The sequence below is a fragment of the Salmo salar genome, chromosome ssa16 (genome assembly GCF_905237065.1).
Source record: "Salmo salar chromosome ssa16, Ssal_v3.1, whole genome shotgun sequence".
Taxonomy (NCBI): domain Eukaryota; kingdom Metazoa; phylum Chordata; class Actinopteri; order Salmoniformes; family Salmonidae; genus Salmo; species Salmo salar.
Window position 1 is genome coordinate 30367372 of NC_059457.1, and position 27970 is coordinate 30395341.

Sequence of the window (27970 nt, forward strand, 5' to 3'; positions counted from 1 at the left end):
TATTTACTGGTGTAACCAGCAGTGTTTCTTCAGTCGATTCACTCCTTGGCACTTAACGGTCTTGTCTACTCTGCTGTTTGAATAAACCCGAGACGCATATTTTCTAGATTGATTAAAGACACATTGCTTGAAATCAAATCTGAATATTTTTTTGTCGAAGCAAGCCTGATTCTACAATTCCTTTTATCTAATTAATTCAAACTGTAGGCTATTTAGTATTAATTTTAAGACAACATGAAGACGAAATTCATCAACGGGGTGTCATCCTCCCCTTCTATGTCGTTGGGTTTATTGATCACTGAAAACGCACTTGAGGTGCAGCCAGATACTGAGGATGAATGCAAGGACATCATCCGGCCGGATGAGCCCGACCTGGACACGAAGCGCAAGGCATATTTATGGTGCAAAGAATTTCTCCACGGTGCGTGGAAAACGGTGACAGAAGAGGACTTTCAAATCAGCTTAATAAGGTAAATATAATCTTTCAGCCCATTAACCATTACTTATCAATATTTATTTTTCATACATTACACAGAGAAAGCGTTATTTGCTGCGTTTGCAAATGTTTTGGTCTTCCACACCATCATGACTAGGGAGAGAAAAAGCTATGCTAAACCATAATTATAAATAAATAAATAAATGCTCACATAAATAGATAAATATATCCACATAAATAAATGAGCAAGGAAATACATAAATACTGACCAAAATGCATTCATTTTTCTCTACATATCTGTATGTATTCAAGTATTTATTAATCTGTTATATAATTATTCACACTTTCATTGTATTAATTTATATATTTATTAATGTATTTATTTTGGTATTTCTCCCTCCAATATGATAATGAGGGGGTGTCAATCAAACATCTGTGGGTGGTATCTAACACACCATTGGTTGATCAATTTCACTGTGTGGTGCTTTTTTCTGGCTGATGGTCAGAAATGTTAACAATCAAACTACACACATTTGAGAGATTTTCAACCGGCAGATAACTACAGTAGCCCACTTCTTCTGACAAGTAAGATGGCTGCAATCAGGCGAGCAGTAGCCAGAGACTTGGCAGTGCTGGCTAACGCTGCTGAAAACAACACCTCTCCAGATTACCTGCTTTTCTGTGTGGAGGTGTAACGCTCTTGTGAACTCCTTACAGTTCTCAGTCATTAGCTTTGCCCACGACTGCCTAATGTGAACTACAATCCGGACGCTGTGTTTTAACATTTAAAAACATCAATAATCATTGCTTGCAGTATGGCTTTGGAACATATGGCCCTTATCTTTCATCAGCGAGAAATAATCCTTCAAATAAAAAAGATACACTTACTGTAGCAGTTTTGCACAGATCCATACAGATATTGGTGCCTCCATCTGAGGAAACTACACTTCCCTAGTTACACTTACACGCAGGTGTTTGGAGAATGCTAGATATCTAATAATCACAGGTGGTAAACCTCTTGTCTTCCATCTGTTTTCAGTAAACAAGTACTGTAACATGAAGATATAACCATGTGGGAACACTAACCCTATCAAGGTGTGCCAATTTAACCTTTTGTGTTTAAAAAAAAGATTTCTTGGTGAAATGAAAGATAAGGTCCTTATGCTTCCAAACCTGTACCGCAAGCGATACATGTTAATGTTCAGACGAATCTTAACAAAGCTCCCTCATACAGAAGACGCCTTCGTCCTCACTCCACAGCTAGCTTGAAATGTCACAGATGGAGCTATCCAATTGGTACCTATTGTATAGCTCAATCGGTTCACACATTGTCAAGCTGGCAGTCACATGTGTTGGCGAGGTATAGGACCCTCGTTCAAGCCCAGTCCGTGGAAAGTTCAAGGAGGCAGCGCTATATGCTAAGCTAGCACACTGACCCTGGTTATAGAGGCATGCGTTAGGCATGCGTCAGCTAGCTGTTACAATGGGTACAGAGGTGGACCCATTAGTTCTTTGGAGGAAGTTGCCCGACGACTTCACCAGAGTTCAGGTTATAACAGAGAGTCCTGGTGCAACACACCATATACAATCGCCCTCTGGGCCACCATAATCACACCATTTTTCAACTGGTCATTCAGTACAGTATCGTTTCTGTTTAATTAAATGTTGAACACATTTCTGTTGTACTGAATTCACCCCAGGCAAATGAAAACGAGCAACGCTCTGTGACATTGATTAACCAATGGTTTGCTAGATTCATACATTTGCTTGACACCCCCTCATCATCATATTGGAGGAAGAAATACAGAAATAAATATATGAAAATATAATCTAAATTAATAAAATTAATGAATGAAAGTGTGACACATTTAAAAAAAAATATATCTATATGTGTGCATTCATTCATCCATGTATTTATCTATTTATGTGTGGGCATTTATTTAGGTATTTATTTATTTATAATTATGGCATGTTTGGTCCTCCATATGATGGTGTCCAGTGGTATGAATATGATACTGTGATAAACCTAAGTAATGTAATTTCAAATTAAAACGTTTCCTTTGCCTATATGGGATTGTATTATGTGTTTTGGTTTTTAAAGGCCCAGTGCAGTCAAAATGATGTTATTCCTGTTTTATATCATATTGTACAACAGCTGTTGAAACTAACACTGTTAAAGAGTGAGAAAAAAAGGTGTTATTTCCTGATAGTTGCTGGTGGGAGTTTCGGTTTTCCATGGTGACATAACCATTTGGTAAATTGGTTAATAGACAAATAACAAAGAGAGTTCCAAACCTCTCTGCAAATAACAGCTCATTTTCAGTTTTTCCCTCCCCACTCAGACCACTCCCAGACAGTCCTAGCAGAAATCTTGCTTGAGAAATAGTTTTAGCTAAAAAGGTATTTTTGCCAATTTGAATGGAAATCTATTGCAGTACGGTACTTAATTGTTACCCAGAAATGATTTGATATAGATATAAAAACGGCTGTATTTGGCCTTTAAAGCATCACTTATTATTTATGGGCTTTCTATCTTAGAACAAAAATGTTATTTAGCCCGCCACATTCATTGACCTGGGGGAATGTGACGCTTCTATGAACTTCATTCGTTTTTTTGTAATGTTGTGACAGGGGTGGCCTCAGCAACAAGCTCTTCCTCTGCGCCCTGCCCGACACCCAAACCAGTGTAGTTGATGAACCCCGTAACGTCCTCCTGCGCCTGTATGGAGCTATTCTACAGGTGTGTATGACCTCTAGAAACAGACAATGAAATGTTGAGTGAGTCAGTCATATCTTACCAAACACATGTTTTTGTCACACAATGTCCAGTGTATAAAACATACATTTAATGTATCATTTGTTTGAAGTTCATTGACCAAGCTGGTGATCATTATCATGTCTCAATGAAATGCACCCATATACAGTGGAATTCAAAATTATTGACACCCTTTATAAGATTGAAGAACGCCCTTTATAAAGATTTTATATGGTCATTTTTATAATCTTTATTAAGGGTGTGAATCATTTCGGACCCCACTGTATGTGTTGTGTGTCCTTTGAATTATCTATTCAGTTTATCTGAAAAATTCCATCAATGTTCTTTAGGCTAAATACGTAGCCTACCGAAATGCCCAATCTTGGACCCTTGAAAAGTTCAATTTGATTTAACCTGATTTTCTGGTCATGTTTTAGAATAGAATAGAATGTGATAATATAAAAGTTTAGGAAAAGACATAGCCTACGTGTATTCCCTGATAGGTTCTAAGAAAGATGAGCAGGGTCTAGGCTTTGCTGCTGGAATTTGGGGTTTGACAGTAGGGGAAGGAGATATTTTCTTCCTCAAACATCTTCTTGTTGAAATGCCCTCTCGGCCAAATACCCACATGATGGGTGGCTCAAGTCGTGTGTACATGTGTGTTGGTGTGTGTGTACGCTTGCTTGTGTGTGTGTGTGCGTGTGTTTGTGTGTGTGTGTGTTTCTGCTGTTGTGGTGTGATGTACCCCCATGGCTGTACATGCATATGTTCTTTGCCGTAGGCCTTCCAAAAGGAGCGTGCCTTGAGCACACTTGTTTCCAGGTGATTCCACCATACCATACACGGTAGAGTATGAGATCCCTGAAGTCTCAGTATTGTCCACAACAAAGTTCATCCACATTGTTATGGAAGGCAGCTTGTGAATTGATGCACTTGTGAAGATATGGAGGGTGGGGGGGTGTGTGTTGACCTTTACTATCCTTTTAATATTGGAAAAAGGTTGTCAAATAACATAGTAATACAAAAAAAGACAAATGAGAAAACTCACATTGCAAATCAATAAATAAATTGGAGCTCACCTGACAGAAATTCAAATGTGAGGTGTTGCGCAGTAATTCTAACAACTAGTAGTAACGAAATTTCGTAATCTAGTTTAGTTTTTGCGTCATGAGCTACTGCCAAATGACACGGGGATATCATTTCATTGCTGATGACGTGTCAATGGGTCCACATTACATTGCTCATAGATCACAGGATGGGAGGCTAGTTAGGGCAACCCCAAGATAACCTCCTGGCTAAAATCAGATGACCAGAGAATCCAGGTCAAGAGTCTGTCAGGCTGACATTCTCATTTAGTTCGATGGGAATGACAAAAGCAACAACTCTGATCTAAAACCATTTTAGCATAAAACTCTAAACCATTTTAGCGTAAAACTAAGTAACACTGTAGAATAGAAAATACAATGAGACATGCCACATTTCTAATAAGAAGTCATACACCATTTGGAACCTGAGGACAAAGATCATGAATTAAACATGTAGAATTAGCCAGGAGATGTAAAGCAACAAAGATTATTGTAAGAATTGAATAGAATTGAATATTAATATCTATTTATTATGGTCTCATGCAGTTTAGGAGATTCTTTCTGATTGATAATGGCAGTGGTTACCTTTTATTGCCAATGTTCTCAGTGTAATATGAGCACACCTGTTGCTAGAGCAACACTATGTTCTTCACCAAGGTAACGTGCCCATTTTACAGAAAATTACGCAATACATTTTCCTCATAAATGTTTCGACCATGTCTACAGAGGAATTATAAATGTCTTATCAAATACCTAATGTGATTAATAACTCCGAAATTCGTGAGTAACTGGGTTTCCAAAGAGGAGAAAATATTTAAAGTGGTAGTTTATAGATAGGGCAACCATGCCAATATCTACCTTTTATGCCAGAGCATACCGTAAGTGATCTTGCTGGTGTTGAAGCCAAACCTTAACCTTCATGCCATCTGCCTTGATCAGGAGATAACAGATCCCTTTCATAGAGCTTGTCTCTCTGTTTCTACGACTTTAATATCTCAACAAGTCGGTCGTTAAAAGGCACTGAGCGCTTTCCTATTGCCTTTTTGGCCGTTGGACTTGGGGACTATACTGTACTCTGTCATTGTCTCTTTGTGAGGATGCTGTAGCATGATGAGTCTTTTGAAAATGTACATGTACTCATGGTTAGTTTCTTGCTTTTTCTTTCATTGATAGATGTCCTGTAATAAGGGGGAGCCCAGACAGTCAAACAAAGAAAATCTCTTTCAAGTAAGTAACTAATGGCAAAGGTGATCTAGCCATGCTATTGGTTAGATTTGCCATCTGATTGTGAAAATCACCATAACAATGATTAATTTTTCTGGCCTGGAGATTGTGTTTTTGTATTCATTTTCTGGAGTCTGTGATCAAATAAGTCTGAATAGTTTATCATGAAAGGTTTTAGTAATTGCCAATGGACGTAGTGATCACTTTGAAAAATGCCAATCCCAGACCATTCTCCAAACTGGATGGTATAAAACGTGTTAAGAAATAGCCATGTTGAGTCACCACTTTGGATGGAGGTCACCTGTGTTAGTCAGTTGATGATAGCAAGATAAAAAGAGGGTAATCCGACCAATGTGTTCATGTCACTCATCTGTCATTGCTATGCCATTAGTATCTTTTGCATGAGATTCACATAGATTTATCCTATTAGAGGCTAATCTTACCTTGGCTAGCCAGTCTGTCCCCTCATAGACCTCACTGCTTCTTAACTGTGTGCATGTTTGTAGCTGTTTTCTCATTACAGTATGATTTAGGTTCACACGGACAACAATATTGCCTGTAAGGTTATTTAAATACGATTTAAGGGCAACGTGGTATAATTTAATATAGACTCTCACTTTCACATGATGACTAATTACAGTAATGTCATCATAACTGTAGCTTCAAGTGGAAAATCTCCGCACCTGCTGTGCCATGGTCATGTGACTGTAGCCCTGGCACAAAGGGGGTAGAGGGATGGCGAGTGGTACCCATCGGATGGTACTGTGGCACTGAACTTAATGTTAATACATTGTATAGATGTGCCTATTGTTAACGTCAGTTCAGCTCACTGTGATTTATATAGCAATATTTGTGTAATAAACATCCATATTTTTAAATGAACTTTCAAACTAATATTGAAACTATTTATGTGTCATTTATTACAGAAGGTGAGACGTTTTGAAACTAAAGAGTTTCATCATTCACACATTTGTCAACAATGATTGTTTGAATGGGCAGTTCCTAAGGTGTTGGCGTATTGATTAACCTTATTCTCAGTCATTGAAGGTACTCATTACCCATGAGTACTACTGATTGAGTTCCTTATTGTTATCTGTTTTGTTATCTGCATGCGCAAACAGCAGGCAGGGGCGTACTTAGTGATTTGGAGGCCCCAGGCAGAGGCCTGTGCACCCGCCAACTTTCCTTCAATTCGTAAGTGGCTGAAACTACTGTATCTCCCCAGAGAAAGCATCCAAGCGAGTGAAACAGCGCCCCTCTGTCTTACTATATGTAACCCATGTATTTGATGCTGTCTGGACAAAAAGAGTATGACATGTCTCGAGTGGAGCATGGGGGGCCCTCAAGTGGATAAATTATAAAAATATATATATATATTAGTAGTATCATTTTGTTCAATTATGCCCAGCTCACAAGGCCCCTTGATGAAGTTGGCCTCTTCTGCCTAATGGTAAATCTGCCACTGACAGCAGGATTTGGTCATTCAGGTCAGAGCTACATTTATTGACAGGGAAGTAATTTTCCAAAGACAGTATTTCAGACCGGTCTGCACTAGTTACGGTGAACATTTTTACCATTCAAGTCTATGACCATTGAAAAGCATTGGGATTTATGCAAATGTCATTGCAGTGTGAAAAGTATAAGTAGTATCAAAATGTTTTTTTCAAGCACACTAACCAATGGTAGTCTGGACGTTTTAAAGCTGTTTTGGTGTTTGTAGCTTTTACGGTTTTGGCACTAGAGGTTCCAGCTAAATTATTATTATTTATTATTATTATAAGTATGAACCGTTTCTAAAGTTGTGCTTTACTTTCAGCAACCACACCTAATTAGGAAATGTGGACCACAGTAGTGTTTTTGAGGAATTGTGATTTAGCAGTCAGAATAGTAGTGTTCACACCTGGACAGCCCACAGTGGACCTCAGTATCCTGATGAAAGGGACATCACATTGTATCACTTTCTGTACCACTGATTAGTAGTAATCATGTATTTAAACAAATATGTATTGACAAATCATACTGCATATTGAGTTGCAACAAGGGAAAATGTAAGCCATTAAAAAAAGCACTTTTTCTTTTTTTCAATAATGAGGAAGGTTGGACGAATGGAGTGCTGAACAGTTGCACGACAAAGTGGTCATCAACAGACCAGGATGTGGATGATAGATAGCATTGTTGATTATTAACCTGAAAAGTAGGCTACTTTGCCAAAATAATTTGAAAAGCCTTGCTCAACAACCTGTTGTGATAGAAATAGGTCGTAAAATAAATGCTTTTGGACTGCTGACCCACTTTTAGAGTGATTTCATGGACATGGAAATGCATTGTACATGTAGACCTACATACAGGCTGCAAGGCCACAATGTGTGTCAGGATGATTATGATAACAGGTTGAGCAGATTTCCATTTGGCCTCCATCAGCACCACAGAGATATGTTGCGTAATATCATCGGAGCAGAACCCATCTGGGAATGTGTCGAATATGAATACTTGCAGAGTTTAAAATTGGCTTAGTTGTTTTTAATAGGTCTGCCACAATAAGGATCATTATGGCTTCATATGTACAAATTGTCTATGGTCTCACCCGTTTTATGGCATGAAATCCACACAGTGGATAGACCTAAAGATGATATCTCTCTTTTGAATAGTGGGAAAGCCATTCAAAAATGAGTACTGTAGAAGTTCCCCATGTTGTCAGTGATTATTTACTTACAGTGTTGAGGAGTAACGGATTACATGTAATCCGTTACATGTAAGGGATTACAAAAAAATTGTAACTAATCCGTTACGTTACCAGAAAAAATATTGTAATCAAATTACAGACACTTTTGAAAAACTAGTTGATTACTTTGAGGATTACTTTTAAATTCAGAAAGGATGTTTGCGGAAAAAAATCGTTGACACCTCTCTGTTTTCTCAATGACATTGAAATCAGCATTGATAAAAGGCACAAATTTAAATTTGTTCCACCTGAGCGAGTCTGACCACAAGTCAGAGACCACTATGATGACACACCAAATGTGTTTGATGGATCGCGGGAAATTAGCAGGAATAGGCTTTTGTAGGCTTCAGTTCAAGCTGTCTTCCAAAGGTGAGAGGTCAGCATCCAGGTCAGCATCCAAAGATTATCCAACTTGAATAAACGTTTGGAGGTAAGGATGACAGCAGTGGTGTAGTCTACGGCGATACGGATATCACTTATTATTGATATCTACATAGCGCATTGATGTGAATCCCACTGCTGCTCTCTCATTTAGCTATTTGCGCCTTACATGAACCCAACATCATGCATACATTTATTTTGTCCCCCTACACCAAACGCGATCACGACACTCAGGTTAAAATATCAAAACAAAACATTTGAACCAAATAATGGTTGAATTCAAGAAGTTTAAACTGCCTATCAATAATTGTTTTTGAAACCAGTGGACAGCCAGTGAAAAATGTGCTCTTGCAACAGCTGCATAGTGCGGATCCAAGCATATGGAAGAAAAGTGGAGCTTTTTTTGCTCAATCTAATTCATGCTGATAAAAAAAAATTATCCGTAGGTCTAACGGATACATGCTCAAACTCGCACACTTTTGATAGACTTAAAGGGGCAATCTGTAGATGCTACATCCATTTTTTGGATTCATAAATTATATATATATATATATATATATATATATCCATTGATTCTTGAAGAATATAATTTATAAATGCCTCATGAGTTTAGTTCAACTGTTACACTCCATGCGAACCCAAAATATAAGCTTGTTTTTCTCCAATATTTGTAAACATTGTAAACGTAAACAAACACTGTATAGCCTCAACATGGTTAAAACAATAATGTTGATATCATGGATGGTCAGTCCTTGCATCCATAGCTCTGTCTATTAATCTGAGAGTGGTTACATTTCTCCAGGCCCATCCCTCAGCTTTTTACCAAAACATAGGCGGCGCGACCGTTTTGTAATTGTTTCTTTTTCATCTTTGGATTTGACCCTTTATTAAACAGCTGCATATTATCAAGATATCAAAGTGTCACCAACAAAAAGGTAAACAATAGGCCTATAGCAAATGCAGCATATGGCATTTATTTTTCACATGTAAATAGCACTTTCAGTAGTGCTCAAAGCATGCCATTCCATGAGCACAGAATTTATTTTTCAATTCAATCAGTCCTCCATGACAACAAAATCATTAACAACAGAGTAAGGCTGGCTGATAAGTCCTTAGTTTTGCGATTATGTTCAGGTAAATAAATTTGGCTAATCTATACTTCCATATTTACAAGTCCTATTCTTGAAGATCAAGGGGTATAACATTTATTGGAATGACTGGAATTCTGATATTCTTTGGTTGTTAATGTAAAGATATAATTTAAACATATTATTATATGTAGTAGAAATTGATGGATTAGAAGAAGCCTACATAACCAACCCATAAAGTAAAGGCCAGCTATGTAAACTTTAACATTGATTTATCCTGCAATAAAAGTAACTGAATGTAATCAGAGTACGTTACTGAGTTTGGGTAATCCAAAAGTTACGTTACTGATTACAATTTTGGACATGTAACTAGTAACTGTAACGGATTACATTTAGAAAGTAACCTACCCAAACCTGTTTACTAATAATGTTTTCCCTGTGTCTATAGTCATATGAGGTCAGTCCAAAGTGCATTCAACACGCCATTAGCAAAGCACTACTATAGTTTGTTTTCCTCCTATTTGGCTTCCGACAGAAAGAGCTGAGTCACTTTGAAGTGCACACTTAGCAAATTTCTTGCCCAAAGGTCAGAGTCCACAGACCACTGCCAGCTCATAGCCGTTACAGTCGATAAGGGCACCTGTTCATAGCCGCAGGAAGTAGGGGTGCTGATGAATCAAAATCCCCCCAAAATATAAATATAAAAAATATAAAATATAAAAAAAGACAAAATAATATATATAAAATAAAATAAAAATTCCCACCAAATTAGCGCACTAGGCCTTTATTACTCCTGTATGAGCAGAGAAAAATACCCCTTGACAGCACCTCCACCCCAAAACATTTTCCCGCGGCCATGCACCTGTCGGCTACACAGTATTTGGATTGTACTCAAGGCTATATGGGTTACGATTAGGGTTACTACTGTATAGTACTGTATATAAAGTGTAACAATGGCAATTCTTTTTAATGTACTTAGCTACATTAATATACAATAATAAGAATCCTTTATTTTTAAGTATCAACATATATTTATCTGTAAGTTAACAGACTTTCCTAATAAAATGTCTCAGACTGTATAGGCCTATCTTTTGAATTCTAGCTATTTTAGAGCTCTGGGCTCAGATAATTGCTCCTGCCACCATTTTACTCCACAGTTGAAAGCCCTGGTATCTTCTTTGGTTAAGCAGCCACAATTACTAATTGATGCTGTTGGCAGGCCCTGCCTCTCTCAGTACAATTGGCCCCTTGTTTTATTATTCTCCTCATGTGGAACGCAACTCCCTTCTTCCCTTTCTGGTCCAAATCTGCTTTTAAACTTACCACCATGATGGATGAAAAACCTGCCAATTCACTGACAAGAGTTGTGAACGTAATTTGTTTGAGGTAGCCATTTTACAGTTCCCATGACTCAAATATCTGAACCTGTGTATCATTGATTTAGGAATTGTGAATGCTAGATCCCTGAAAAAATGATCCTATCTCTTCTAGACAGCCTAAGCTTGTTTCATGTGATGTAAGGTCATGTGCCTCATCATCAGCTTCCTCTGTCTAAGCTGTTCTCATTTAATCCTATAGAATTGAATGAGTTTCTGTCCTACTAACCCCCACTTGATGAAAAATCACAGCTAACATTGGACCACAGGTTGGCTGCAGTCATTTTTAGCTTATCCTATTAATTGCCTTCTCTTCCGGTTACCATGAAAACATCAACCAATGACTAAGTCATTTTCCTTCATAATTTCTAAGGTTGGTTGTGCAAGGCAACAGTGACTGACAATCCTGAAGTTCAATAGGAGAAGTTAACAACTTTCTGTTCTATGTGTCTGCAGGGTGCTGAGGCCATGGTGCTGGAGAGTGTGATGTTTGCCATTCTGGCAGAGCGGGAGCTTGGGCCCAAACTCTATGGCATCTTCCCCCAGGGCAGACTGGAGCAGTTTGTCCCTGTAAGTGACTCTGTGGAGTGATAATCATTGATAGAGAAAACAAATATTCACGACTGTGTGCCTGTGTGTGCGTGCGTGCGTGCCTGAGTACGCGTATGTGTGTACAGGTGTACTATCTTAATTTGATCACTCTGTTGTCACAGAAAATGTTCCTACGCCGCAGTAAATGCAAACTTGTAGTGTATTCAAGGTTTAAAAAGTCTTCTAAAGTTTGTAATTTCCACTTTAAATGTCAGACTTGATTTCCCCTAACAAAAAATGTATCAACCTGTATCAACCATTAATTATAATCCATAGAGTGTATTGATTATACTTTAATTTTATACATTAATTATTATCCACAATTCCTGTAGGATTATTTTCCTACTGTGAGAAATTGTTCAAATTAAGATAGGAAAACTGTAGGGTCTGTGATGTGTGTTTAATTTACAGTATGTACAAAGGGAATACATTTACATTTGACATTTTAGTAATTTAGCAGACACTCTTATCCAGAGCAACTTACAGGAGCAATTAGGGTTGAGTGCCTTGCTCAAGGGAACATTGACAGATTTTTCACTTAGCCGGATTTGAGCCAGCGACCTTTCGGTTACTGGACCAACGCTCTTAACTGCTAGGCTACCTGCTACCTTAACCATACTAAATATCTCCCCTTTTTAAAGTGGCAAAAAATAGCTTGAAGTGATAAGTAAATTGAATCCATGCCCATGTTGCCCAGGCATTGACCAAACGAGAGTTCTCTCGCAAAATTCAACCCACACCTTAGGCTAGACAATTTAATCAATTGAAATAGGTACAGACCATGAGTATAGTCATGTTCTATCTGAATCACTAGTTTTGCTTGTATGATGTACAGTACCAATCAAAAGTTTAGACACACCTACTCATTACAAGTTTTTCTTTATTTTACATTGTAGAATAACAGTGAAGACATCAAAACTATTAAATAACACATATGGAATCATGTAGTAACCAAAAAAAGTGTTCCAGGTGGTTACATCGTGAAGCTGGTTGACAGAATGATGTCTTCACTATTTATCCCTTATTTTACCAGGTAAGTTGACTGAGAACACATTCTCATTTACAGCAACAACCTGGGGAATAGTTACATGGGAAAGAATGAGCCAATTGTAAGCTGGGGATGATTAGGTGACCATATGAGGGCCAGATTGGGAATTTAGCCAGGACACCAGGGTTAAAACCCCTACTCTTACAATGGGATCTTTAGTGACCACTGAGAGTCAGGACACCCATTTAACATCCCATCTGCACCCTATATAGGGCAATGTCCCAAATCACTGCCCTGGGGCATTGGGATATTTTTTTTTTAGACCAGCGGAAAGGGTGCCTCCTACTGGCCATCCAACACCACTTCCAGCAGCATCTGGTCTCCCATCCAGGGACCAACCCTGCTTAGCTTCAGAAAAAAGCCAGCAGTGGTATGCAGGGTAGTATGCTGCTGGCAATGTAGAATGTAGAAAATAGTGAAAAATAAAGAAAAACCCTTGAATGAGTAGGCGTATTCAAACTTTTGACCTGTACTGTATATCTTAATACATTTTTTAGAACAGCAGTAAAGATGTTTTAGTTATCCACTTAAAGTCCTCAGAGACCAATAAACCACAGAGGTCAAGCAAATGGTCTTTAAGCAGCTTCTGCTGTGATAAGATCTTAAACTGTTAGTGTTGACAGTGGCCAGAGTGGAGGGAAGAAGGCAATGGAGCTGGTTATACCCTCCATTCTTTTTGACAACCCTGTCAGCAGTTGATAATGTTGTCTCTGTTTATTGTTGCATAAAAAGTTGTCAGCTTGATGGGATTTAAGACAAGCTGTATTCAGCGAAGACTTGAAGACCTGCCTTCCTTGATCTCTTTGTGTTAATAGAGTCGCAAATTGGACACAGATGAGCTGAGCATGCCAAGCATATCTGCTGAAATAGCTGAGAAGATGGCCAAGTTCCATGGTATGAGGATGCCTTTCAACAAGGAGCCCAAATGGCTGTTTGGAACTATCGACAAGTGAGTTGGTCTCTTATAATGCAATTTCCAATAGAAACTGTAAACCCTCTTTGCCTAACCTGACCTCACTGAAAGCTCCAAACAAACATTAGCTATCACACATATCTCCTCTTACAAAATGGTTGCTAGTTTGCTTTTGCTGGTCAATCCTCAAATCACCTGGTTTGAGAATAACAGAGAGCCAAAGTATGTTTCCTGAAGTATTTGTAGAATAAAACAACACGCCAATAACAGTCTTGGTGAATGTTCTTTGCCTTCCTTTTGATTATGTGTTTTATGAATGGCCTAGTGAATTGACTTACAGTATTTGCTTACAGTTAAAACAGGGCATATACATTGTTTAAAGGATTAGCTTATCGGAGTGAAATATTGACTTGTTGACCTGCTTCGTGGTCTAAGGATAGTTTCAAGGAAATCACAGAGAAAAAGTTGCTTGTCCTCACAAATAATGCGTCATTTGTACGGGTATAGACAAGAAGTGCATTATCATCATCGCTGTGATAAAAGAGTGATATCTCTCTTATCTTTAAACTCTACAACCTCTTGTATCCCATACCTACCCTGACTGTCCTGATGTTTCCCCTATCCACAGGTACCTGAACCAGGTGATGAGACTAACCTTCACCAGGGAGTCCCACATTCGGAAGTTTGCCCGTCTGAGGAGCTGTAATCTGCCCCAGGAGATGGAGAGTCTCAAGTAAGGCCACCCTGGTTCCTGAATCACGTACATAACACCTTTTAGACTAAGCACACAGGAACAGACATGATTATATGTATATGCAGTAATTCAGTTATGTAATAGTCACGTGGTGTTTTCCAATAAATTTGTGTGGAATCCAGTCAACAACAATAAGCCAATAATTACATACAAAGACTGTTGTCTGAGTGGTTGAAATATGTGCTGGAATTTGGCATTCTGTTTTTTGGGGGGTAAACAGTGAATTAGTGGACGTATACAGTGCATTCGGAAAAGTATTCAGACCCCTTGACCTTTTCCACATTTTGTTACGTTACAGCGTTATTCTCAAATGCATTACATAATTTTTCCCCCTCATAAATCTATACAAAATACCCCATAATGACAAAGCGAAAATAGGTTTTTAGAAATGTCAGCAAATGTATTAAAAATACTGTTTCCTGTTTCCATTGATCATCCTTGAAATGTTTCTACGATTTCATTGGAGTCAACCTGTAGTAAATTCAATTGATTGGACATGATTTGGAAAGGAACACACCTGTCTAAGGTCCCACAGTTGACAGTGCATGTCAGAGCAAAAAATCCAAGCCATGAGGTCGAAGGAATTGTCCGTAGAGCTCAGACAGGATTGTATCGAGGCACAGATCTGGGGAAGGGTACCAAACATGTTCTGCAGCACTGAAGGTCCCAAATAACACAGTAGCCTCCATCATTATTAAATGGAAGACGTTTGGAACCACCAAGACTCTTCCTAGAGCTGGCCGCCCGGCCAAACTGAGCAATTGGGGGAGAAGGGCCTTGGTCAGGGAGGTGACTAAGAATCTGATGGTCACTCTGACAGAGCTCCAGAGTTCCTCTGTGGAGATGGGAGAACCTTCCAGAAGGACAACCATCTCTGCAGCACTCCACCAATCAGGCCTTTATGGTAGAGTGGCCAGACGGAAGCCACTCCTCAGTAAAAGGCACACGACAGCCCGCTTGGAGTTTGCCAAAAGGCACCTAAAGGACTCTCAGACCATGAGAAACAAGATTCTCTGGACTGACCAAGATTGAACTATTTTGCCTGAATGCCAAGGGTCATGTCTGGAGGAAACTACGTTGAGGCATGGTGATGCCACCATCATGCTGTGGGGAGGTTTTTCTGCGGCAGAAACTGTGAGACTAGTCAGGATCTAGGGAAAGATGAACGGAGCAAAGTACTGAGAGAGATCCTTGACAAAATACCTGCTCCAGAGTGCTCAGGACCTCAGACTGGGGCAAAGGTTCACCTTCCAACAGGACAACAACCCTAAGCACACAGTCAAGACAATGCAGGATTGGCTTCGGGACAAGTCTCTGAATGTCCTTGAGTGGCCCAGCGAAAGCTCGGATTTGAACCCAATCTCTGGAGAGACCTGAAAATAGCTATGCAGCGACGCTTCCCATCCAACCTGACAGAGCTTGAGAGGATCTGCAGAGAAGAATGGGAGAAACTCCCCAAATACAGGTGTGCCAAGCTTGTAGCGTCATACCCAAGAAGACTCTAGGCTGTAATTTCTGCCAAAGGTACTTCAACAAAGTACTGAGTAAAGGGTCTGAATACTTATGTAAAGGTGACATTTCATACCTAAAAAACAGTTTTCTCTTTGACATTATGGGGTATTGTGTGTAAATTGATGAGGGGGAAAAAACTATTTAATTCATTTTAGAATAAGGCTGTAACGTAACAAAATGTGTAAAAAGTCAATGGGTCTGAATACTTTTCCGAATGCTTTCTAACTCCTGCTTATTACCTGCTGAAATATGGCTTGTTTTTCTTTGTAGATCTTTGCTGGACTCCACTCACTCCCCTGTTGTTTTCTGCCACAATGACTGTCAAGAGGGTAAGGATCTTAGGCATAGTATTGCTTTGTGTAAAGCTAGTGAAGATAATATTTTAAATACAAGGTATTGTACTGTGTGCATGTGTGTGGTGTAATAATTATTCTGTCATCCTTTAGGAAATGTCCTGCTCCTCAGTGGTCGTGAGGGCTCTGACGGACAGAAGCTCATGCTGATTGACTTTGAATACAGCAGTTATAACTACAGGTCTGTTCATGCTCAGGCCCTAGTGCATACTGTAATCATCCCCTTTGTTACTGTAATCACCCCCTTTACTTCTGAGTCAAAGACAAAACATGTATACTGAATGTACAAAATGTACAGCATTTCTTTGGGTTTCTGAGAGCTGAGGCACATTCCTCAGAAAAGGAGCTAGATCGAGCAGTAAACATTGGCCACACTGTCTGTCCAAGGTGACACTTTCTCTGCAGAATGTAAATCTTATTTAATGTCTGCTGTAACACAGAGAGGGATGTAAGGAATTTACCCAGGTAGTTTGTATTTATCATTTAAAACAAGAACGTAGCCGCACATATTTGTGATCCAAAACATCTGGGTTTCTGAGTCTTATTTCATCATGTAAACAAGCCAGCCAGACCGACCAAACAATCCATCCAGTCTCCTACTGTAGTTTTTCCTGTACCGCTTAGTATTGAGTTTTTTTTTTGTAAAGTGTGGAATTCATGAGTGCCCCATTTCTCGGAAAGGACCTTCACTGTTGTTGGCCTTGGCTCACAGCTAAGGTAGTACCGTCAAAACAGCCCACCCCCGCCGTCCTGACCCTCAGGCTCTCTCATGGTCATTGTACGTCACCACACGTGCTCCTCATTCTCAAGCCGGATCAGGTTTCACTGGGATCTCCTGTGTCCTCCCCAAAGTTTTGATTGAATGGGGGTCTATGGTAAAACATAGATCATGTTTTGGAAGCTGAGTGCTCATAATAAAAAATGATTAAGTCTAATGGACATCTGTACGCAATGACAACAGTCCAAGGAGGCCCATATTAGACTCACATTTTGTTTGTTTTCCCACTGTTTTTCTTCCAAGTCGGGTTCATTTGCAGCTAGTGTGGCTCGCTTGAAAGGGCTTGAACTGTACAGGTTTTCAACACTGACCCATATTGCCACAGCCACGGATAGAGAAAGGTTGGAATGGAGTTTAGCCTCCAAGTTGTTCCTTTTGTCTGGTTTCCACAGCAACTGTGATTCCCTTCGCAAAGAGCTACCTATTTTCACTCCCTTTGTGAGAACATCTCTTCCTTTGCTATGGGAACTTTTTACTGTAGGTCTAGTTTTCAATTGGGCAAGCAAGGAAAGAGCCCAAGGAATCATAATCCTGAATAGATGTGGCAATACAATGTCAGTCAAATCAAATTGTATTTGTCACAGGGGCTGAATACAACAAGTGTAGACCATACAATGAAATGCTTTCTTTACAAGTCCTTCTCAACAATGCAGAAGAAGAAAATAAAAACACAATAGAAATAAAACATAAGAATGAAGCTACAGTGCCTTCAGAAAGTATTCAGACCCCTTTCCACATTGTTAGGCTTCAGCCTTATTCTAAAATTTATTAAATTGTTTTTTTTCCCCTCATCAATCTGTGTTGCTATCATGTTGTTGTCATGTTGTCTTGCTACCATGCTGAGTTTTCATGTGTTGCTGCCATGCTATGTTGATATCTTAAGTCAAATCAAATTTTATTGGTCACATACACATGGTTAGCAGATGTTAATGCGAGTGTAGCGAAATGCTTGTGGTTCTAGTTCTGACAGTGCAGTAATATCTAACAAGTAATCTAACAAATTCACAACTAGCTTACACACACACAAGTGTAAAAGGATGGAATAAGATATAACATATAAACATATACATATAAATATTTAATATATGGATGAGCGATGGCCGTGCGGCATAGGCAAGATGCAATAGATGGTATGAAATACAGTATATACATATGAGATGAGTGATGTAGGATATGTAAACATTATTAAAGTAGCATTACTTAAAGTGACTAGTGATACCTTTATTAAATCCATTTATTAAAGTGGCCAGTGATTTGGGTCTGTATGTTGGCAGCAGCCTCTCTATGTTAGTGATGGCTGTTTAACAGTCTGATGGCCTTGAGATAGAAGCTGTTTTTTTGCACCTGTACTGATCTCGCCTTCTGGATGATGGCGGGGTGAACAGGCAGTGGCTCGGGTGGTTGTTGTCCTTGATTATCTTTTTGGCCTTCCTGTGACATTGGGTGCTGTAGGTGTCCTGGAGGGAAGGTAGTTTGCCCCCGGTGATGCGTTGTGCAGACCGCACTACCCTCTGGAGAGCCTTGCGGTTGAGGGTGTGCAGTTGCCGTACCAGTGATACAATCCGACAGGATGCTTTCGATTGTGCATCTGTAAAAGTTTGAGAGTTTTAGGTGACAAGCCAAATTTCTTCAGCCTCCTGAGGTTGAAGAGGGACAACAGCACGTTTGTTTGTGATGTGTACGCTGAGGAACTGAAAACTTTCCACCTTCTCCACTACTGTCCCGTCAATGTGGATGGGGGGTGCTCCCTCTGCTGTTTCCTGAAGTCCACGATCATCTCCTTTGTTTTGTTGACGTTGAGTGAGAGGTTATTTTCCTGACACCATACTCCGAGTGCCCTCACCTCCTCCCTGTAGGCTGTCTTGTCGTTGTTGGTAATCAAGCCCACTACTGTTGTGTCGTCTGCAAACTTGATGATTGTGTTGGAGGCGTGCATGGCCACACAGTCATGGGTGAACAGGGAGTACAGGAAGGGGCTGAGCACGCACCCTTGTGGGGCCCCAGTGTTGAGGATCGGCGAAGTGGAGATGTTGTTTCCTACCTTCACCACCTGGGGGCGGCCCGTCAGAAGGTCCAGGACCCAATTGCACAGGGCGGGGTTGAGACCCAGGGCCTTATTAAGCTTAATGATGAGCTTGGAGGGTACTATGGTGTTGAATGCTGAGCTGTAGTCAATGAACAGCATTCTTACATAGGTATTCCTCTTGTCCAGATGGGATTGTGCAGTGTGATGGCAATTGCATCGTCTGTGGACCTGTTGGGGCGGTATGCAAATTGGAGTGGGTCTAGAGTGGCAGGTAAGGGGGAGGTGATTTGATCCTTGACTAGTCTCAAAACACTTCATGATGACAGAAGTGAGTGCTACGGGGCGATAGTCATTTAGTTCAGTTATCTTTGCCTTTTTGGGTACAGGAACAATGGTGGCCATCTTGAAGCATGTGGGGACAGCAGACTGGGATAGGGAGCGATTGAAAATGTCCGTAAACACCCCAGCCAGCTGGTCTGCGCATGCTGTGAGGACGCGGCTAGGGATGGCGTCTGGGCCACCAGGCTTGTGAGGGTTAACACATTTAAATGTCGTACTAACGGCTGTGATTATAATCAAAGAGAATTCTCTTGGGAGATAATGCGGTCGGCATTTGATTGTAAGGAATTCTAGATCAGGTGAACAAAATGACTTGAGTTCCTGTATGTTATTATTGTTACACCATGAGTCATTAATCATCAGGCACACATCCCCGCCCTTCTTCTTACCAGAGAGATGTTTGTTTCTGTCGGTGCGACGCTTGAAGAAACCCGGTGGCTGTACCGACTCTGACAACATATATTCCGAGTGAGCCATGTTTCCGTGAAACAGAGAATGTTACAATCTCAGATGTCTCTCTGGAAGGCAACTTGTGCCCTAATTTCGTCCACAATGTTGTCTAGAGCCTGGACATTGGTGACTAAAATGCTCGGAAGCGGTGGGTGGTGTGTTCACCTTCTAAGTCTGACCAGGAGGCCACTGCCTCTCCTGCAGTGACGACGTTGTTTTGGGACGTTGTTTTGGGATTAGATACAATGTCCAGGGTGGAGGTCTGAACAAAGGATCCGCTTCAGAAAAGTCATATTCCAGGTCGTAATGTTGGTAAGTTGACGTCGCTCTTACAGTTGAAGTCGGAAGTTTACATACACTTAGGTTGGACTCATTAAAACTTGTTTTTCAACCACTCCACAAATTTCTTGTTAACATACTATAGTTTTGGCAAGTCGGTTAGGACATCTACTTTGTGCATGACACAAGGCATTTTTCCAACAATTGTTTACAGACAGATTATTTCACTTATAATTCACTGTATCACAATTCCAGTGGGTCAGAAGTTTACATACACTAAGTTGACTGTGCCTTTGAACAGCTTGGAAAATTCCAGAAAATGATGTCATGGCTTTAGAAGCTTCTGATAGGCTAATTGACATCATTTGAGTCAATTGGAGGTGTACCTGTGGATGTATTTCAAGGCCTACCTTCAAACTCAGTGCCTCTTTGCTTGTCATCATGGCAAAATCAAAAGAAATCAGCCAAGACCTCAGAATTTTCTTTTAGACCTCCACAAGTCTAGTTCATCCTTGGGAGCAATTTCCAAACGCCTGAAGGTACCATGTTCATCTGTACAAACAATAGTACGCAAGTATAAACACCATGGGACCACACAGCCGTCATACCGCTCAGGAAGGAGACGCGTTCTGTCTCCCGGAGATGAACGTACTTTAGTGCGAAAAGTGCAAATCAATCCCAGAACAACAGCAAAGGACATAATGAAGATGCTGGAGGAAACAAGTACAAAAGTATTTATATCCACAGTAAAACAAGTCCTATATCGACATAACCTGAAAGGTCGCTCAGCAAAGGAAGAAGCCAGTGCTCCAAAACCGCCATAAAAAAGCCAGACTATGGTTTGCAACTGCACATGGGGACAAAGATCGTACTTTTTGGAGAAATGTCCTCTGGTCAAATGAAACAAGAATAGGACTGTTTGGCCATAATGACCATTGTTATGTTTGGAGGGAAAAGGGGGAGGCTTACAAGCCGAAGAACACCATCCCAACCGTGAAGCACGGGGGTGGCAGCATCATGTTGTGGGGGTGCTTTGCTGTAGGAGGGACTGGTGTACTTCACTAAATAGATGGCATCATGAGGCAGGGAAATTATGTGGATATATTGAAGCAACATCTCAAGACATCAGTCAGGAAGTTAAAGCTTGGTCGCAAATGGGTCTTCCAAATGGACAATGACCCCAAGCATACTTCCAAAGTTGTGGAAAAATGGCTTAAGGACAACAAAGTCAAGGTATTGGAGTGGCCATCACAAAGCCCTGACTTCAATCCTGTAGAACATTTGTGGGCAGAACTGAAAAAGTGTGTGCGAGCAAGGAGGCCTACAAACCTGACTCAGTTACACCAGCTCTGTCAGGAGGAATGGGCCAAACTTCACCCAACTTATTGTGGGAAGCTTGTGGAAGGCTACCAGAAACGTTTGACCCAAGTTAAACAATTTAAAGGCAATGCTACCAAATACTAATTGAGTGTATATTAACTTCTGACCCACTAGGAATGTGATGAAAGAAATAAAAGCTGAAATAAATAATTCTCTCTACTATTATTCTGACATTTCACATTCTTAAAATAAAGTGGTGATCCTAACTGACCTAAGACAGGGAATTTTTACTAGGATTAAATGTCAGGAATTGTGCAAAACTGAGTTTAAATGTATTTGGCTAAGGTGTGTATAAACTTCCGACTTCAACTGTATATCCAATAGTTCATCCCAGCTGAATGTAATAACACTTAAGACTTTTATGGCCTAACAATGTAAGAAATAATACATAAAAAAACGAATTCCTGCATAGTTTCCTAAGGACTTGAAGCGAGGCGACCATCTCTGTCATCTGTGATCATCTGTGGTGTCTCTCTTGTTGTGATATGTGTTTTGTCCTATATTTGTATTTTATTTTTATTTTTAATCACAGCCCCGTCCCCGTCGGAGGCCGTTTGATTTGACTAGTTAAATAAAGGTAAATAAAAATAATAATAATACAAAAAACTAGTTTTTAGACATTTTCGCAAATTTATATAAATAAAAAAACCTGATGAATCACATTTACGCAAGTATTCAGACACTTTTCTCAGTACTTTATTGAAGCACCTTCGGCTGCGATTACAGCCTCAAGTCTTCTTTGGAATGACGCTACAAGCTTGGCACACCTGTATTTGGAAGAGTTTCTCCCATTACTTTCTGTAGATCCTCTCAAGCTCTGTCAGGTTGGATGGGGAGCGTCACTGCATAGCTATTTTCACATGTTCGATCGAGTTCAAGTCTGGGCTCTAGCTGGGCCACTCAAGGACATTTAGAGACTTGTCCCGAAGCCACTCCTGCGTTGTCTTGGCTGTTTGCTTAGGGTCGTTGTCTGTTAGAAGGTGAACCTTCACCTCAGTCTGAAGTCCTGAGTGCTCTGGAGCAGGTTTTCATCAAGGATCTCTCTCTCTACTTTGCTCTGTTAATCTTTTCTTCGATCCTGACTAGATGTCCAGTCCCTGCCGCTGAAAAACATCCCACAGCATGATGCTGCCACCACCATGCTTCACCGTAGGGATGGTGTCAGGTTTCCTCCAGACGTGACCCTTGGCATTCAGGCAAAATAGTTCAATCTTGGTTTCATCAGACAAGAGAATCTTGTTTCTCATGGTCTGAGATTCTTTAGGTGTCTTTTGGTAAACTCCAAGCGGGCTGTCATGTGCCTTTTACTGAGGAGTGGCTTCCGTCTGGCCACTCTGCCATAAAGGCCTAATTGGTGTAGTGCTGCAGAGATGGTTGTCCTTCTCCCATCTCCACAGAGGAACTCTAGAGCTCTGTCAGAGTGACCATCGGAATCTCTGACCAAGGCCCTTCTCCCACGATTGCCGAGTTTTGCTGGGTCGGCCAGCTCTAGGAAGAGACTTGGTGTTTACAAACTTCTTAAATTTAAGAATGATGGAAACCACTGTGTTCTTGGGGACCTTCAATGCTGCAGAAATGTTTTGGTACTCTTTCCCAGATCTGTTCCTCGACACAGTCCTGTCTCTGAGCTCTACGGACAGTTCCTTCGACCTCATGGCTTGGTTTTTACTCTGATGTGCACTGTCAACTGTGGGACCTTATATTGACAGGTATGTGCCTTTCCAAATGATGTCCAATCAATTGAATTTACCACAGGTGGATCCCAAGTTGAAGAAACATCTCAAGGATGATCAATGGAATCTGAGCTCAATTTCGAGTCTCATAGCAAAGGGTCTGAATACTTATGTAAATAAGGTATTTCTGTTTTTCGTTTTTAACAAATGTGCAAAAAAATTCTAAACCAGTTTTTGCTTCGTCCTTATGGGGTATTGTGTGTAGATTGTGGAAATTGTTTTATTGAATCGATTTTAGAATAAGGCTGTAACGTAACAAAATGTGGAAAAAGTAAATGGGTCTGAATACTTTCTGAAGGCACTGTATATACAGGGAGTACCAGTGATGTACGGGGCTGTCAGGGCCTGATTAATACAGGGGCTGACGCCCTGGGGCCCAATACCTAGGGGGGCCCTTGATGCAGCGATTTTTTTTTTTTTTTTTACTGCAACCTCCAACCACAGGAACCCACTATCAATGAGTGTAGATAGCCTACTTCTGCTATACTAATCATCAGATGGTGGAGGAGAGGAGGTAGGGGGCCCACGTGGGTAACTGGGGGGCCCTGCCTTGGTTGTGTAACTGAATAATAAAAAACCAAAGCCCCTGGGCCTATGATTTGTTAATCCGACCCTGTGGGCTTTCCGCACCAGCCTTTGTAGTGAAAATAAGCGTATAGAATATCTGGTGTTACAGACGGGACTGCTGACGTGGCCAATGTGATATCATTGTTAATGTTATTTTTTTCTCTCCATATTTTGTGCTTTCAGGGGATTCGACATAGGAAACCACTTCTGTGAATGGATGTATGATTACACAAATGACAAGTTCCCATTTTTCCATGTCAACTCAAAGAATTATCCCACTAAAGCCCAACAGGTGAGTAAGGATGACAAAATGAAGGCTTTTTGTCCTCTGAATCTGAATGAGTGGCTTTTTAGGCAAAAGCCATCTAATAACCTTGTGATGTTTCTCTTTGCAGCTGCATTTCATTGGAAGCTACCTGTCAGAGACTGACCAGGGATTTCAGAATCTGAGCACTGAAGATCAGATGAAACTCAAAGAGGAGCTGTTTGTGGAAGTCAACAGGTAAGGGCCCCAAGTATTTACACCTCATGAGTCATTATTTTTTGTTCTGGTCCCACATGAGAATCAAACCTACAACCCTAGCATTACAAGCACTATGCTCTACCAACTGAAGCACACAGGACATATGAGGACAAGTTGAGTTAGTGGTTGTTTTTTTGTTTTTTACAAATCTGAGGATACCCGTGGTTTAGTACTTATTGAGAGAGCAGCAGTAAATCATAACAATAATGAACCCCTAAGACTGGGCCTCTTGGTTACTGTAAAATGCTCCCTGGGAAATAAAACCCTGGAATCAGTCCAGTAGTGATGAAATAGCATATTTCCATGTGGCTGTTGCTGTGCTCAGTTCACCCAACTGTATGTTTAATGGACCATACTGTCATTGTGCTCGTCCACGGTTTTATTGAAACATTTGTCTGTTGGTAATTACACAGGTTTGCTCTGGCTTCGCACTTCTTCTGGGGTCTGTGGTCGATGATCCAGGCGAGAATCTCCACCATTGAGTTTGGGTACATGGTAGGTGTCCATTATCTGGTTGTCATGCTTTTGTTTTTAGCATTTGTATTTGTGATATAAACAAAACAGCCATTCTCCCTCAAACAAAATATAAATAAATGAGAATTGTCCCACAGGGCACAGACGTTAGTTCAATGTTTAGTTTTGATTTACATTTGGTTGAGTTGTCAACTAACGTGAATTCAAGGTGAAATCAACAAAAAATGTCACAATGTCATTGGATTTAGTTAAAACGTTGGGTGAAAGAAAGACTATGTTCCCTTACGTTGATTACTTTTTTTTAAATCCAATCAGTTTTCCACGTTGATTCGACATTATCACATTGAAATGTTTTTGTTGACGTGACATGGTAACAACATTGATTCAAACAGTTTTTCCCAGTGGGGTATGTTATATACAGATGTAGAATCTTAATTTGATCACTCCTTTGTTGCTGAGAATTTCCCAGCACAGCAGGAAAGGCAAATGTGTTGTGTATTTGAGGTTTAAAAGGAATGTCAGACTTTATTTGTCCTAATAATAAATGTATCAACCCCTACAAAAAAATTCCAATAATTATAATCCACATAATCATTTCCTGTTGCTCCAGAAGTATTTGCCTGCTGTAGCAAACTGTCTCAAATTAAAATCCTACATCTGTAATACAGGATATTTAGATGAGCTTCATGAACTACATACATTCACTGAAAACCTGCACTAACAGTATTGCACTTTTCATATATCCTACTATTGTCCAGCTAATAGCCTAACCACAAATCGTGCCACATTATGGACTAAACGTTCTTATCCTGTTGCTGCAGGCTTATTTTGCTATGACAATACTGGTCAAATTAAGATTCTAAGGCCAGTGTGTTCCTTGCCATGTTTGGTCTCACAGACTACTCTGAAACTATACACATGTATTTTCCATAGTCAGGGCATCCTGATAACTGAGAACCACAGGGAATGTGTCTGAGAATGATTATCGCTGTTATATTTCCTTTCAATGCTGAAATATATACAGTATATATACCTTTTCTTTCTCTTTACCTATTGTCTGAAATCCATTCTGTGCAAATGTTCCAATATTTTTCTTTCCTCTGTCTGTCCACAGGAGTATGCCATGGCCAGGTTTGATGCATACTTTGAGCAGAAGCGGAGCCTGGGTGTCTAAGTGAGGGACCACATATAGTAACAAGGAGGTCGAAGATAAATGGATTAATAGTGCTTTAACTGAAATGAATGCAGACATGGTGTAGGACCAGGCTTAATGGGGACCCCCTGCTTTGGGAATGAAATGCTCACTACAGTTGTTATCGCATGGACCAAAGTGAAACCATGAATATCTGGTTTGGTGTTGAATTATGCCCCATGCATTGCTGCTCAGTGTTTACACAATATTAAGCTCCTAATATTACACATGCTCGCAGGCCCAAGATGGTTCTTGGCTTGTCTTTTCAACAAAATATCAGAAAGATTAAGACGGGATAAAAATCTTCATTCTGAAAGGAGGTCTGAGTTACATCTCTGGGAAGTATATTACTGTTTTGGATATGTACTGGGATAGTGGAAAAGAAAGGAAGTCTCAATGACCCTTGCTAATTGAAAAGCCAGTAATCTGTGACCCAACCATGATAAGCCAAATGGCCATGTTGACTCAGTGTCTCAACTTTAATTGATTATGTTTGGTTCTTTGCATCCATGCTCAGTTTTCCTCCATTCTTTATCAACTGAAATTCCTCTAAAATGACTTGTATATGGAAATATCTAGAAACGCCAATGAGATGGGAGCATCTCTGCCCCACAGCATTTTTTTCCACCTGCAGTACTGTGAATATAATGTGCAAAATGTGATCTGAAACACAGTAATGGTATCCTCACAACTCTACTCTGTACTTACTCTTACTTTACACAGTCCCCAGAAATGGTTTCCGCTCTGAATATGTCATTGAACCAGTGATGATATTTAAACAGATATATTCATAATGAACACGTTGGATAATACATTGGTAAGGAAATACCAAGCAGCAAAGCTATTAGCTTTAACTTAAACAGACAAACAAAATATATGCTTACTGTGTTATTCAGCTGGGTTAAGCAGTTGTAGATGAAGTTGTGAGAAGAACTGTTAGCAAGGTGTTACAAAAATCCTCATGTAGAGGTTTTGAATGTTTCTAATGATATCTTTAGAATATGTTTGGGGACTGGAAATATTTACTTGACTTTTTTCCAATTCATAACCGAACTGTGATAATTATTGATGTTTTATATATGAATTTGTATTCTGTATTTCATCATTATATTTGTTTTATGTAAAAATGTTTATTTCATCTTGTTACAATGTTATTACGACAATTATGAGCCTTCACTTTGAAATGTCATCGTTATGTACAATGTCAGTGGCACTTTTTTTCGTTCACCAGACACTTCTTCCCAGTGCTTGGACGCAGTTAGCCTAGGGACAAGGTTAGTGGCACTTTCCTGACCCAGTTTATTTTTTAGGATAAACTTTTTCTATTTTTTTCCTCAAATGGAATAAGTATTTTTCATAATAAGAAAGTTGTCTCTTTCCTATGAAATATGTTTCACTCCTGTTTTCTTCACACCTCCTATAGTATTGTGTGATCAACTACATTCCATTCTCATGTATACGTGTATATTTGTATATACCTTACACCTCTGCTATATTATTAGTTTGATCCAAAATTGATCCAACTGTTTTCAAATGTAATTGACAGTGTCACATTCAAATTTCTGAGTACATCCTTGGTGTATTTCATGTCTTGCCATCCAATACATTGATCAAATAAAATGTACATGTAATTGATTATCAAACATGGTAAGAAGGAGCTCCTCTACATTACACTGAATATTGTTGATAATGTATATTGTATACTTATGGATAGTTGAATTGAGTGTCGAAATTTGTTTATGCTGTGAAAGGATCCCAACTACGCTATTTTGTGCAAACATTTAGCCTTGCTTAGCTATACAGCTATGCAAGTACTCTAAAATAAGAAAATATGTACTGTATAAAATAGTAAGGGTTAAGTGCTTTGTAAATGTACCACTATTGCAAGTGCATACATTTACTGTACCTTCTACTGCATTGTATAAATACTACAGCAAAGAGAAAATGTGTATTCTTGCATTTGTGAGTGTCTCACTATGGATTCAATGGAA

The 27970-nt window shown here is 39.8% G+C and overlaps 1 protein-coding gene across 2 annotated transcripts; it reads left to right on the plus strand.

Annotated features, from left to right (window-relative positions):
• Window positions 1–27924, plus strand: chka (choline kinase alpha). Of its 2 annotated transcripts, XM_014149097.2 has the most exons (12): window positions 2–470; window positions 3068–3176; window positions 5450–5503; window positions 11524–11637; window positions 13522–13655; window positions 14248–14352; window positions 16156–16214; window positions 16332–16419; window positions 23974–24082; window positions 24186–24292; window positions 24727–24808; window positions 25902–27924. In XM_014149097.2, exons 1-12 carry the CDS (start codon window positions 235–237, stop codon window positions 25959–25961), a joined length of 1257 nt encoding a protein of 418 aa, XP_014004572.1. In that variant the 5' UTR covers window positions 2–234; the 3' UTR covers window positions 25962–27924. The 2 variants fall into 2 exon arrangements, with proteins under 2 accessions (XP_045553107.1, XP_014004572.1); XM_045697151.1 differs by lacking the exon at window positions 5450–5503 and having other exon boundaries at window positions 1–470.
• The last annotated feature ends 46 nt before the right edge of the window (window positions 27925–27970 follow it).